The following is a 14,177-nucleotide window of genomic DNA, read 5'->3' as shown; positions in this document are numbered from 1 at the left end:
GTTTAAATGATATTTAAAAATGTTTTCCAACACCAACAGGTCCTGTGTGAAAAAAAGTAATTGCCAAACTGGCAATTCAATCAACTAATTAACACAATTTAATTAATAATTAGACTGGACACTCTCAGACTTGATTACTGCCAGTTCTGCTGAATCAGTGAATAATAATGAAGCAGCATAAAATACACATAAAATGAAAAAACATAATGAAGCAGCATAAAATACCATAAAATCTTAATCTTAATAACCATCAAGTCTTTTGGAGTAATGTTTTAATAGACCTGGGTCCCGTCATATTTGGCGTTAAGCAAAGTACAGTAAGTACATCAACATGTGGAAATGCTTTGCTGCTTGAGGTCCTGAGCGACTTGCCACATTTGATGGAACCATGAATTCTCCTCTTTACACAAAAACATTTTGGTCATTGGGTGGATTATGCAACAAGGCAATGATGATCCAAAAAATTAGGAAATATTTTAGAAATTAATGTAGTGACCTATAGTCAAAGTCCTGAATCAAACCCAAAATTATCACAATGATATTTCAAAAGTGTATAGATACTTAAAAAGGATCATATATACAAACAGCTTCTCCACACTCTATAGAATGTGTTGCCAGTTTTATGTGACATGATCTATAAATATAAAATAAGTACATATAAAATTCATAAATTCTTCTGCTCAGTAGGGTCTATATCAGCTGTATAACTTGCAGGGGGAAAAAAAAGAATTTAATTTAGGGAAAATAAAAGCTGAAAAAGCCTCCATTTCTTTTGGTAAGAATACAAATAACATAAAAAAGGTGGTTTTACTTACCATGTGAGCAAAATAATACCCCACAAGAGAAAAGCATCAGAAAGGTCTGAATCCAACAGAGCACCTTTGAAATAAGGTAGAATGAAAGATTTGCCACATGATTGTGCAGCTGGAACAATTGTTATGCAATCATATCAACAAAATCCTCAAGGAATATTTTTAAATCCACACCACAGAGAACCGTGACTATAGAGCAAAAAAGCACCCTGACCAGTATTACAAAGGCATTCCTAATAAAGTGGACAGCAAGTGGTGGATGAACACCATGCATTGTGGTGATGAACACCATAAATTTGTACATCGATTGCAAGCCAGGCTCTCTTGTCCAGCATCAGTTCTTGACCTCACAAATGTCAAGTCAAGTCAAGTCAACTTTATTTATATAGTGCTTTTTACAATAGACATTGTCTCAAAGCAACTTTACAAAATCCAGGACCAACAGATACAAAAACCCCTGTTGATACAAATACAAAATCAAAAGATACAAAAATGCTCTTTTGAATAAATTCCCACAGGCACACACAGAGAGTAGAGGCTGTTATAGCCAGAAATAGAGGAATATGTGGACTATACTAATGTCAACTGCATGTATTTCTGTTTGAACTCCAACTGTGCCATTAAAAGTGGTCAGAGGTTCAAACACTGAGTTGTGCCCAAAGCTTGTGGATGATTATCAAAAAGCCACTTTTACAGTTTAAACAGTTTCGGTATGGTTCAGAAAACACCAGAACGCATATTGGTGCACTATATGTTGCACCAAAGTTTGTGCTAATACTAAGACAGAAGGTGTTTCAACTACCATTCAAGCAACCTGAAGTTTTACAGGATAAAAATTAGTAAGGTTAGATGTTTTGATGTTTTTATTCATCACAAAATAATGATAATAATATGGGGTTTAAATCTAATAAAATAAACAGTAATTTAATAAAGAGAAGAAAACAGATGTATTTAAAGTGTTTTCATTATTGTGAAACAACAAACACACTATACAAATGCATGGATTTCATCATGAATATCAGTTTGTAACAGGTAAAGTATTAAAATATATTGTCTAAAAATATTGGACACCAACATGCATAATGGTGCACTGTGTGAGTGGCTATTCTGTGTAATTTTATGTGTGTTTCAGTGTTCAGCTATAAAACTGAAGAAATAAATGTAGTTACAAAGGAAAGAAAAAAACAGCCGTAAACCTACTTCAACACCACATAAAGAGGAAAACAGGTAGGAAGAAAACAAAAGAAACCAAATTGTGAGCAACCGGATGTTCCACAGGATAAAGGTAGCACAAAGGTTTGATGGCTATAGTGAAAAAAAATTATTTATAATAAGAGGAAGAGATATTTGAACATCTTAGTATAGTTTTTTCTGAAATATCCTATAATAATTCCAAAATTATATAGACAAAACTAGCACACACACACAACACACACAACACAGTATTATGTTAGTATTATGTACGTTTCTTAACTTAATAAATGTTACTGATTTAAACAAGCCTTTTTAATTCAAAAAAGAAGAAAAGTACAATTAAAGTGGTGTTTATTTATCCAATTTGTTACCCAGGTTAATAAAAAAATATGGACATATCATCTCACATAATGCTCAAGTAATTAGGCATTGTACACAACTACACATGTATTGTTTTTACATATTGTCATATATACATACATACATACATACAAGCAAACATTTGCCAGCTTGGAAACAGAGAGCTCTCCCAACCCACACATGCATGTGTAATGTTACACTGAGTTGCATATAAAACATTAATGGCAGCAGGATTCTTTGGAAGCTGGTGATGAAATTATGGTGTAACCTTTATCAATGTACCAGCGAACCAGCAATGTGCTGCTGCATATCACAGATCAGCTACTTGACACTAGAGCTATCAATCCTACTATAATGACAAGAACAGACAATAAAACATTCAGAAAAAAAGTAGGACATCATAATACAATTTTTAATTAACGCTATTTTAATTACTGCATAGGTGTTATGTATATATAAATATGCAAATATACAACAACTGTCTCTATAAATGTCCTGTGTGATTTTTCTTTATGATACACACTGCATACTTATTGAGAATTGTCACTGCACTGATGCCATTTTTTTCAGCCTGGGGGCTTGTTGATGCGTACGCTTAATGAAAATGTTATGAAAGTGATGCCCAATTTTATTCATACATTCAAAATGTGTCACTGAAATCCAGTTATGGGTTTGCTGTGCACAATTTGGTTTTTTAGCCAAAATAAATAAATAAATAATAAGGACACAATGGCATTTAAATCCTTTGGGAACAAAAGTGTTTTGGTGCATGAAACCAGTGTAGTTAAAGTAGTAATAATACCAATTATTTATATTATAAGTTCTCAAACAGAATTACAAAACAAAAAAATACAAAATAAAATACAAATCACAATACAAAAAGAAAAGAAAATGTTCTTTTTTTAAATAAAAAATTAATAAAGTACATCAATAGAACAAAATTTAATGCACTATTATTGTTTATTAGCTGAGTTTAACATAAGTGAAAAGACAAAACATGGCATAAACAAATGTAATGTCACATTTCGTGTGTTAGACCCCCCCCCCCCCCCCCCCCCCCAATATGTTAGTCAGTGAAAACAAAAAAAAATTGGGCACTACAAAACTTGGATTTTTTACCAAGAATGACTTTTTTTTTTGGACTGCACACATATAAAAGAGAGCAGGGTTAGTTGTCACAGTTTTCAGTCTGTGTTGTAAATTAGGCACACTATACATTAGGAAAACCCAACATTAACAGCACTAAACAATATGTTATTTAACATATGTAATAACATAATTTGTATTCATTTACATTCCCTACCATTTTACACTGGGTGTGATAGGTTCAGAATGCAACTTTGATAAGGCATCACTATTTATTTACATTCACTGACCATCTCACCCTGGTCAGAATTAAGGTAGGTTCAGAAACTTTGATGGGGTGTCACTCCATTACAGGGCATCACACAATTGACTTAATTATTTCTGATTCTGATTAGTAAATTTTAATATAAATCAGAAATATGTAATGTTACAATATTTGTATTGTCTCTTTTCTACATTAGAAACAAGATATTTTGTTTACTGTATATTAAAATGTAGCTCATTCCCATTACTTTTAACTAAATGTATACTAAACTATATCCAATATATTTAAACCTTTCTACACACAAAAAACACAGGGAAAAGTTATGGTTGTGGAAAAAGAATGTGACCAGGTTTTACAATACCTACAATAACACTGTACCAACTTCCCCTATGACAACCAGCCTCAATGTCCTCTAAATTGCCAAAAATTTCATTCACTCATTGTCTGTTTGACCACTGCTTTATCTTGGTCAGGCGTGTGGTGGGTTTAATTTATTGGGCGAAGGGCAGAAATCACCTCGGACAGGTCGCCAGTCTATTACAGTGTTGACACGAACACACATTCTCACACAGCACAATTTTGGTAATTCAAGTAGCCTAAATGTATGTCTTATTTTATATCTTTACTACTAGTTGGTTATAGTTGATACTGAGTTACAGTCACATTCACACTATGTCTGTAACACCAGGGACATGGTTGTACAGTAAAGGGTAAATGTTTACTATATTACACATATTTCAGTTTTTAAAAGCGAATACAAACCACATAAGTTTAAAAGTATATAAATAGTGTTTTCTCACCATAACGTGAACAATATTTTAGGTTTTAATAGCTGTAACTGGTGTTTACATGTCACTGGTGATGTTTGCCTTTGAGTGTTTTCTCTTATATTATTGTAAATAAAACATTCTAAGAGACATGATATTAAAAAACATGCAAATAGATAAAAGTAAAATGTTTTATATTCGGCACATTAAGCTATGTTCATGTTTAAAACGTTATATTGATTAAAAATATATTCCTCTCAGCCCACTCCTAATCTAGTCCACTGTCTGGGAAGTGACCTAGATAAAGTTTAGCACCTCTATTTCACCACAGACCAAAAACACAGACCTTTAAACATGTCATTCAAGTTTTTAAAGGAATGTTACTTATCTTTGTTAGAACATATACGACATGTTTGAGAGTTTAAGTGATTTTAGGGCAACATTTATATCGCTGTGGAAGCCTTTAGCTCGGATAGCCGCCCCCTAGGCTATACACGGCCTGTCACACCGGGGCCTGAAAACATATATCCCAAATAACAACCATGCTTCTTGATAGTGATTTTTTTAATACATTTTCCCCAAAACAATACACAACATGGGCGAAACTTCTCAACAGCGAAGCGTAGGCTATAGACAAGAGTGCTAGCAGAGTTTGAACACGGGCACAACTCCAGCAGGTCTGATGCAACCAGCTGCAATAATGAGCTGCAGCTCCAAACTGCAAACTAGTGTCCTTCCTCTCATTAACTAGTCCTTTATAACGGGCTTGCTCTGCTGCTGCTCGCTTTGTTTGGTTTCCGCGGAGATGGTCCTGTCATTGTCATTTCCTGCAAACTGGCCGCTTTAATAGCTTGTTAAAGCAGAACTATTAAACTTTTCGTAAAGATTCTGAATCCGCACTAGGAGTTTTAGTCACAGAAATGGCTAAAATAAAGCAGTGATGTATTTAGTGTAATCTGTGTGAGAAGGAGCGCCGCCAGTTACAGGTACACACACAACAGTCGGAGTAAGTACTGTTTGGCGGACTGATATATCAGACTGTAATAAGGCCGCGTGTGGAGAGGCGTGTTGCTCCCTGGTGCTGAAAAGTTTTTAGACGCTTTTTTTCCCTTCACACGGGTTTTCCCCTCAGCAAACAGTTTGTACGACATAGAAGCGATGGTTTGTTAATCTAAGTATCATTTTGACGGAGTTTTCAGCGTTGAAACCGCACTTCAGCTTACATCAACATGGAGTAAGTGTCCACTTTCATTTAGTTATGTTAGTACGGGAACGCCCTAGATCCGAGGTGTCAATACATGTGTTATTGCCATGTATTGCTTTATAATCATTTAAAACTGTCTGTAAATACTTGATTCTACTACATAAACATATTATTTCTGTATTCTTTATTTTAACAGATTTGTTAAGTGTGGGGTGAAGCTGTGTACTACGTTTAATTTAACTGTCATTGTGTTTATTTCACATTTGTATATCTTTAACCACTTCTGATGAATAAGGCTAAATAAACGAGGTTTTCTTCTTGATGGAGAAACTTTTTGCTCTGATTTGCGGTAGTTTTTTAACGTTTTGATTGATAATCAGCTTCTATTTATACTTCTGTCCTTTTTTACTCCTGGCATAGCGGTGCATTGGTCACGTGACTGGCTTCAGTATAATATTGGCACATAAGATGAGCAGATCATTCATTCATTCATTCATTCAGCAGATTAATCATTCAATCATCTGATAAAACTACTGAATTATTATCAGACTAGATCAACTTTATCATACAGACTCTCGAAAATAAGTACACAAGATGATTTAGAATTGAAGGATGATCCTGCTTGGGGAAATGCTGCTTTGAAAATCACAATGAAATGTATAGAATTATTTCCACTTGCATTTTAGTAACACAGTTATGTCTTTCCATTCGATTTCTGTCATGAATTGTCCTGATTTAATTCATTTACATTAATATACACATTTGAATCAATCTCAAAGCATTTTCTTTTAAATCAGAACTTCTTAAACCCATTATTCCTTTAGCAGAAATGTCACATTTTTAATATAAAAGCCTAACTAATGCCAGAACTTTAATAAATATATGTTATTTACTGATTAGATTAGTCAGACACATTTTATCTTCAGCATGATAGATATGGTAGTGTCAGTGGTCTAGTTCTTTTGGTTGTCTTGTAAATGACTCAAAACAATAGAATGCAAATTTAAGCTCTGCCATCAAACAATCAAAGGCTTTTGTGATATTAAAAATAAATATATAGCTAAATATATTTAAAACTATAACATAAATGTGACCGTTCATCTTTAAAAAGAGGCATCGATTCATTTTTACACATATGATACATGTGTGTCAAATACAAGCATTGATTTTGGATGTTTTAAAACTTATTTTTGGTTGTTTGTTTTTATATATATTAAATATTTTTAGGACGTAACTTGTTATGGAGTGAAAAAAGGGATTTATTCCATGTAACTGTTTAAGGACCTTTAATTTACATGATCGTGTTTTGCAGAAATTAGAAGACGTTCAGAAATATTTAAAGGACTTTGCCTTCTATTGTGTAATCTTAAGATCGAACCTGATTGCAATTTTAAGTTTTAATTTGTATATTTTCCAAGCAATAACTGAATAATAGCAGCAAAAATGCACCATCAAGCAATAAACTCCCTCACACCTAAATTGTCTTTGACTGCTGTCTTTTATAGGTTCACCCACTCGTGCTGTGTGACAGATACCTTGAATTTTGACACACTGTATGCAATTCAGCACTTCAACCAAATCATCGAAGATTGTGGCAGCATAGAACCTTCCCTGCAAAATTCTCCTCATTTGCACAGCCGGCCACCGATTTCTCTCTTTCCTACTGGCTAACGACAGCCAATCCGGAAAAAGTGGGGAGGAGTTAACACGGACGTACAACATAATTGGTAAGCAGAGAGAGGATTTTTTATTTTACCCGATAGCTGGTGGACACCGCACTGCAGTATATGTGTTAATGGCGTACCGTAAGTAAAGCTAATCACTTTCATATTGTGTGTCCTGTGTTGAGCTGTGTAAGTTAAACCTTTTCTACGTGTGTGTTTACTATTCATTTTAATTAAATGTATGAATTAAAAGAATGCAGGCCAAATAGAAACAAGCATGTCAAAGTTTCTAAGGCATTTTTTTTTTGTTGCTGATGTTAAAATTAGTTTTTTTTTTTTTTAATTGTTCACTTTTTTTTACAAGCAGATTGGATGACAGAACATTTTGACAACTACCCCCACTCAGCGTCAACTGAATCATCTCCTGGTTCATCCATACCACCTTCCCCCTTGGAGCATGATGTCCACGTGCCCTCCGATTTGGAGGTCATGACCTCCTTACTAAATGAGGAACTTGCTCAACTTGAGGATTATTACCTATTCGAATCATCACCAATGAAAGTGGACAAATGGCCAAAATGTGACAAAGGCTACCAAGCTATGGCTACCCCATCGTACTACCAACTGCCCTGCACGTCCTATAATCTAAACCAGTCTGAATCAAACCCCAGGCTTGTTAACCTTTCAACAGGGGAGCTCGATTTAAGAGGGTTTTGTGGCGGCCCTGTTGGAAGATCTAAAACGTCGAGACCCTCTCCCTATAGCTACGTTCGAACCCACTCTACCAGTCAAAGGATAGCATCAAACGGATGCAAAGACGTTGAAGTCTTCGAGAAAGAGACATGGACTTTCAAAGGGACTCATTCAGGTTATGCCGAGATGGCTTTAGATCAGTGTGCTGTAGACAAAATCTTTGCGAAGAACCACAATGGTACGAAAAAGGTCAGAGAATGTGCTATAATGCTGAAGGAAGAAGAAAAGCGATGTTTTACGGAAGATGTTTTTTACAGAGCAGAGATGAAGAAAAGTTTTGATGGCGGTGCACCGCTGGACGCTCACCACAGGAGAGAAGGTCAGGTTCATGGAATGAAGATGCTCGGCTATGGTCAAGAAGGTGTTTCAATGCCCGTGTTGCACTGTAATGAAAACGGAAGCAATCCCGCGTATAAACACCCCGAAGTGGCAGAGTGCTACTTCAACCAAATTACGGCCAATTTAGACCCGTATCACGGCTTTATGAACGAGGTCGATCCTCCAGTCCGAACTGGGGGTGTTGATAACCAGAATATTGGCTACTCGAACCATGAATGCCTTGCAGATCAGAGCTTTGAATGTATGTCCGGAGACAGCGTGGGATCTTCTTTGGAGTTTCCGGTACAGAAACCAATGCAGAGACTGAGAGAGAACTTGTGTATGTTCAAGCCGGAGGTCAAAGTAAGTTGCTTGGAAAGAAACTATGGAGAGCGCAAGCAAAAGAAACGAGACCAGAACAAGACCGCTGCTTACAGGTATGGTAAAAAAAAAATTATTAGTTAATACAAACACGCTAAATATTTTGAGGATTAGATATGAGGCCTATATGTAGTGTGTTTATACATGAAATACGTGCTAAGCTACTTTTAACAGTTAATAGGAATATATGCATAGTCCACTCTGGTGGTCAACACTTTTTTAATAATCAAAAAACCTAATAATAAAAAAACAAAAACCAGTTATTATTGGTCACTTGATAAAAAAGTGTGGATTTAGAATCTCAAGAATGAATAAGATTTTGTGAGAAAACAATATAAAATAGGACAGAGCTTTTGGTTGAAAAGGCATCTTCACACAGACATGATTGGCCGTGACTGGGTATGCAGGGTTGGTGGAATCGTAGAAGCCCACGATGGATTGGCTGTGTTACTGCATTACAGTGATGTTACAGTGATTCCGGAGCAAACCAGACCCACCCATGATTTCAGGTCACTGGTGTCATTTCAGGTGTGTTTTTTTCCTGAAAAGCAATAAATTGGACAAAAATATATTAAAGTGCTTCTAACCATTTGAGAGCACCTATTTGAATCATGTAACTTGGTTTGCAGGGTGCTCGTTACTAATTTCTAGACTGTTGCAGCTTTGTGACGAGACTGTTGCAAGCACGAAATGCAATCCTGATGCCGATGTGATGTTTTGTTCATCATTACTCTTTACGCTTCTTTTGAAAAATGATCTTGCAGATAAAAAAGTGATGATTTAAAAGTGAATTGCAAATGTGCCCTTTTTGAATCCATTATAAGTATTTAAATAAAGTTAGGCCGTTTTAAATAGAAGGGTTTTAAATAGAAAGTTTAAAAAAAAAATTTAAAAAGAAAAACACTTGGGAATATTATTGTTATTGAGATAATAATAGTGTGTAATTCTTGCATGATGTTGTGCACAACAGCTGCTATGATGCAATCCTAACAATACATGAGTGCATCCTTAAACACTTTGCACTCTTCTAGGAGGAGCTGGACTGTAATAGGGCTAGGATTGTGGATGTGTATGGCAGTAGCTACCTGTGTCTCAAATTTTCAGATTCTCGGATCAAGATATAATAAAAGAATTTGTGTGTGTGTGTGTGTCTTCAGACATTTGATAAAACGTATTGATTGTTCTTATTGTAATTACTTTAGAAGGTCCACAATCTAATTTTTTTATGAACTTGCAAAAAAAAAACTGAACTGTTTGTAGTCAGCTGTATTTTTTGGAGTATTTAAGGGGTCGCCACAGTGGGTCATTCTGGTCTGCCTGTCTGATTCGGTCAGTCATGTCTGTGCAGACGTCTGTCTGGCTGATAGTGAGCTAGTGTATTTCACCACTGCACATGTACCCTTCACATGTAACTGTGTATTTTAGGAACGGTATCGTTTATAATTATTATTTTTTAAATTAAATTATACAGTTCTGAACAATGAGTATGTACATAAAGAAAAATAGCAGATAATAGAATAAATATAAACAATCTGGGAACACGAGCAAAGACAATTAAACAGGTGATCAGATTTTTAGTTTGATAGTTAACCTTTAACTACAATTTTTAAAAGCATGAGGCCTTTAAGTGAGGCTTAATAATAAATACAATTCTGGATATCAGACATGACAGTAAGAATTATGTCATGCAAATTGAGGTTAATTAGGGATTTAAGTGTGTGTCTTTATGTGTGTGTGTGTGTGTGTGTGTAAGTAATGGTAAAAGCCACGCTGCTGGTAAAAGCAGTGCACACGTTTCAGGAATCCTGGGTTGGGATTATGTGTGTGTTTCAAATTGTGGGTGACACATTAGTGCACCCTTAGTGCCTGTCCTAAACCCGGATAAATGAAAGTGTTGCGTGAAGAAAGGCATCCGGAGTAAAACTGTGACATATCAAATATGTGGATGAATGATCCACTGTAGCTACCCCTAACGGTAGCATTATTTTATTATAATTAGTTTTACACACCTGTTAGCAAAAGGTGAATCTACATGTGTTTGGCCATGAAGTGAAAGTCGGACAGGAATCTTATTTATGCATAAATAAAATAAATAAAAGAATTATACATCAGTGTGACCTTTTCAGTGCATCCAGACTATAAAGCTATTATTAAATGTGGCACAGAGATGCAGCAGAGTCCTGTGAACATGGGTTCAGACCTCGCCTTTGGGCCCGTCTGTGAAATGTTTGGCATGTTCTCACCATGTTCATGTAGGTTTCACCTTTGTTTGCAGATGGTCATATGTGCATATACTGGTGCCACTCTGTCCACGATGTATTCTGGCCTTGTGCCCTGTGATTACAAGTGACACCGGACCCCCCTAATTAGGACAGAAGTGGTTATTAATTAAAAAAAAATTTCCTACAGTTGCAGAGGGTTCATAACATTCAGCTAGGAAATTGCTTTTAATTTTCTTTTCAATTAGAAGGTATTAAAATTTGATTATGTAATTGCTAGGATTGTTAAAACAAGTGCGTAATCAGACACACGGTCATTATGAGTAATTACAATTAGACACATTTAATAATTGTGACGGTCCTAGTTTATATCCAGCATGTCCTCACAGGTCTGGTTTTAAACTTTATTCGTCAGGTATCGGCAGCGCAAGAGGGCAGAGCAGGACTGTTTGGAGGAGCAGCTTCACGGCTTGGAAGGCCGTAACAGGGAGCTGCGGGACAAAGCCGAATCCGTCGAGAGAGAGATCCAGTACGTCAAAGACCTCCTGATCGAAGTGTACAAGGCTCGGAGTCAGCGCTTGAAAGAGGATTGCAGTGCCTCAACTTGATCTCAGCACCAGCTTTTTTTCTGTAAGGACATCAGCTCTGACGGCATGTTTTTGATGGACTGTGAGGCTCAAAAGAGAGCTCACGCAAATGTGATGAAGGACTTGAAATGTTTTCGAACACACTGTGATAGTAGCTTTAAGCTGACCAGTAATCTTAGTACTCTGAGAGCTTATGTTATGTTAGAAACAGTCAAGTTTCTTTGAGCTTTATATTACAATGCTCTGTGCAGACTCAAATCTACCAAAATAGAACAAAATATGTTACTCTATGTATGTTAGCTGCACAGTGGTTCAGTACAATACAGACTGTAAAACTGTGTTCACATGGGCATTCTTGGCATCTACCGGATACACACTAATGTTATAGATGTTGACATAATGCTCTATCCATCAACTACACTGGCTACCCATCTCGCTCCATATTCAATTTATAGTTCTATTACTAACATATAAATCCCTCAATGGTCTGGCCCTGGTCTACTTATCAGAACTTTTACACCCCTATTCACCTGCATGACCATTTATGTCCTCAGATACTGGTCTCTTGCTGGTAGATCATTCAGTGTCATGGCCCCAAAACTATGGAACACCTTACCACAAACTCTCCTCCTCTGCTCTTCATTTTTTTCTTTTAAAACTCAGCTAAAAGCCTACCTTTTTTCTCAGTACTTCCTTCCTTCTCTCTAATTTGATATGTAATTTAATATGCATGTAAAGTGACCTTGGGTACAAGAAAGGTGCTATATAAATAAAACATTATTATTATTATCCATTGCAAAGGTTTATTATTGAGCGAACGCACCTCAACATAATTAGCTGTATGTCCAGCCACATGTGGAGCCCACAGCCACACAAGTGTATCTGTGAGAATTTGTGGCCATTAAAAAGGCATAACAGCACTTGTACTCTAATATTGGACGAGTTCAGTAAATTTGAGGTCCGGGCTCTGTGCAGGCCACTAAAGTAGCGCCACACCAAACTCAAACCATGTCTTCATGGACATTGCTTTGTGCACAGAGGCACAGTTAAAGTGGAACATTACGGTTGGCACAAAATTCAAGGCATGTAATTTATTTTATATTAATTGTTATATACACCAGTTAGCTAAGAATGTGGCTGTAACACCTCGGCTCCATAATGATGAGGTGTCTTTATATTTTTTGGCAGACAGCGTTTTAACTAAAACTGTCCAGTTTAGCACAAAACATTTAGTTTTCAGAGCCTTTAACAATAGAAAACATGGATTCAGTGATCCATGTGTGTATTTATGACTTTGTCCCAATTCCCATCATACTGTACAAAGCATGCTAAATTAGTACAGTACTATTAGTCGTTACTGATTTTGATCATTAATAATATTCTCAAATTAATAATAATAATATTGTTTTCTGGTGCTATGATAAAAAAAAAAAATACCTGCCCACAATTTCACCAGCAATGCATTCAATGCGATTTCTGATGGTTGCCAAAAATGTTCATGCGAACGCTGCCTAAGTAGCAAGCACAAGTAATCAATGATAGTCATGTGTACTGGAACTATATAGAGCACTGTAATGTTAAGCATATTTTATTTACAATTTTTATGTTAATAGTTATTTTACTTATCAGTTTTATTCTATGTAGAACGTTTGTTTTCAATTGCTATGACTAAAGGGTGCAAGAGGACTCTATTCGAACACATTTAACACAGTGTACATCAGCAACGTACTGTGGCTTAAAACCCACAAATAAGTGTTGAATTTTTTTCACTGGCTCAGGTAACAAATGCATGTCTGAAATACTGAAGCATGTTGGCTTTACTGCATGATTCACTTATACCACTGCATCGCGCGTCATGACCGCAAGTAGACTTCATTTCTGCCATCAGTTCTTTTATTGTTTATTCTTTAGAGCGTGCAACCAAACTAGCTTTGTAAGGCATGAACTATTATTAATTAGTATGGGGATTGTTTGCTTTCTTGTGCAGGTACGCGCCAAACAATCTCCGTCATGATGCTGACGAACTCAAAGACCCTGTATTGTAGGCCTTATTCAGCGATCCACATATCCAGGTGCTTATTAGGCCTGCTTAATGAACCACACCTTATAAAACTCATCTTACAGAACAACCTTTTGCAGGAAAGGCTGTGTGAAACCGGTATGAGCGTCAGAATCAAACAGCACAATAAATGTGAATCTAATTACCATCTTGTGTTTGTGTACACAGGTACAAATAATCATTGTTTACAAAGCTTGTTTGTAAATCCTCCTTTCAGATTGCCGTTCTTTCATGATGTAATAATGGAATCTACTAATCTCAAACAAACAAATTTCTAGAACCACTATAATATACAACACGTTTTAGAACCACTTTAATAATTTCAGTATTATATTATGATGCCCACGATTACCATGACTTATAAGCATAAAAGTCATAAATCTCTGGTTTACGGTAATCACATTTTATTAGATTAAGTCCGTGCAAAAACCATTGTTGGTAAATTTATATAACGACGTTTTCTCTGTTTTCCCCTCACAAAGAGAACTAATATAGAACATTAAAATAA

General features: G+C 35.9%; 1 protein-coding gene across 2 annotated transcripts; it reads left to right on the top strand.

Moving 5' to 3' along the window:
* Nucleotides 1-5,390: 5,390 nt before the first annotated feature.
* On the top strand, nt 5,391-14,177 carry atf5b (activating transcription factor 5b). 2 transcript variants are annotated; one of them, XM_063016580.1, is made up of 4 exons: nt 5,391-5,718; nt 7,194-7,415; nt 7,717-8,860; nt 11,439-14,177. In XM_063016580.1, the coding sequence occupies exons 3-4, from the start codon at nt 7,725-7,727 to the stop codon at nt 11,629-11,631; spliced, it is 1,329 nt and encodes a 442-aa protein (XP_062872650.1). In that variant the 5' UTR covers nt 5,391-5,718; nt 7,194-7,415; nt 7,717-7,724; the 3' UTR covers nt 11,632-14,177. The 2 variants fall into 2 exon arrangements, with proteins under 2 accessions (XP_062872650.1, XP_062872649.1); XM_063016579.1 differs by having other exon boundaries at nt 5,392-5,718; nt 7,720-8,860.

The sequence above is a fragment of the Trichomycterus rosablanca genome, chromosome 20 (assembly GCF_030014385.1).
Source record: "Trichomycterus rosablanca isolate fTriRos1 chromosome 20, fTriRos1.hap1, whole genome shotgun sequence".
NCBI lineage: Eukaryota > Metazoa > Chordata > Actinopteri > Siluriformes > Trichomycteridae > Trichomycterus > Trichomycterus rosablanca.
This window is presented reverse-complemented; position numbering and strand designations above follow the sequence as displayed.

What these genes read in the sequence shown, in the direction of transcription:
- atf5b (XM_063016580.1), top strand. Translation starts at nt 7,725, where the DNA reads ATGACAGAACATTTTGACAACTACCCCCACTCAGCGTCAACTGAATCA. An exon ending in AACAAGACCGCTGCTTACAG is followed by an intron (nt 8,861 to 11,438) that starts GTATGGTAAAAA and finishes TTTATTCGTCAG; the next exon opens with GTATCGGCAGCGCAAGAGGG.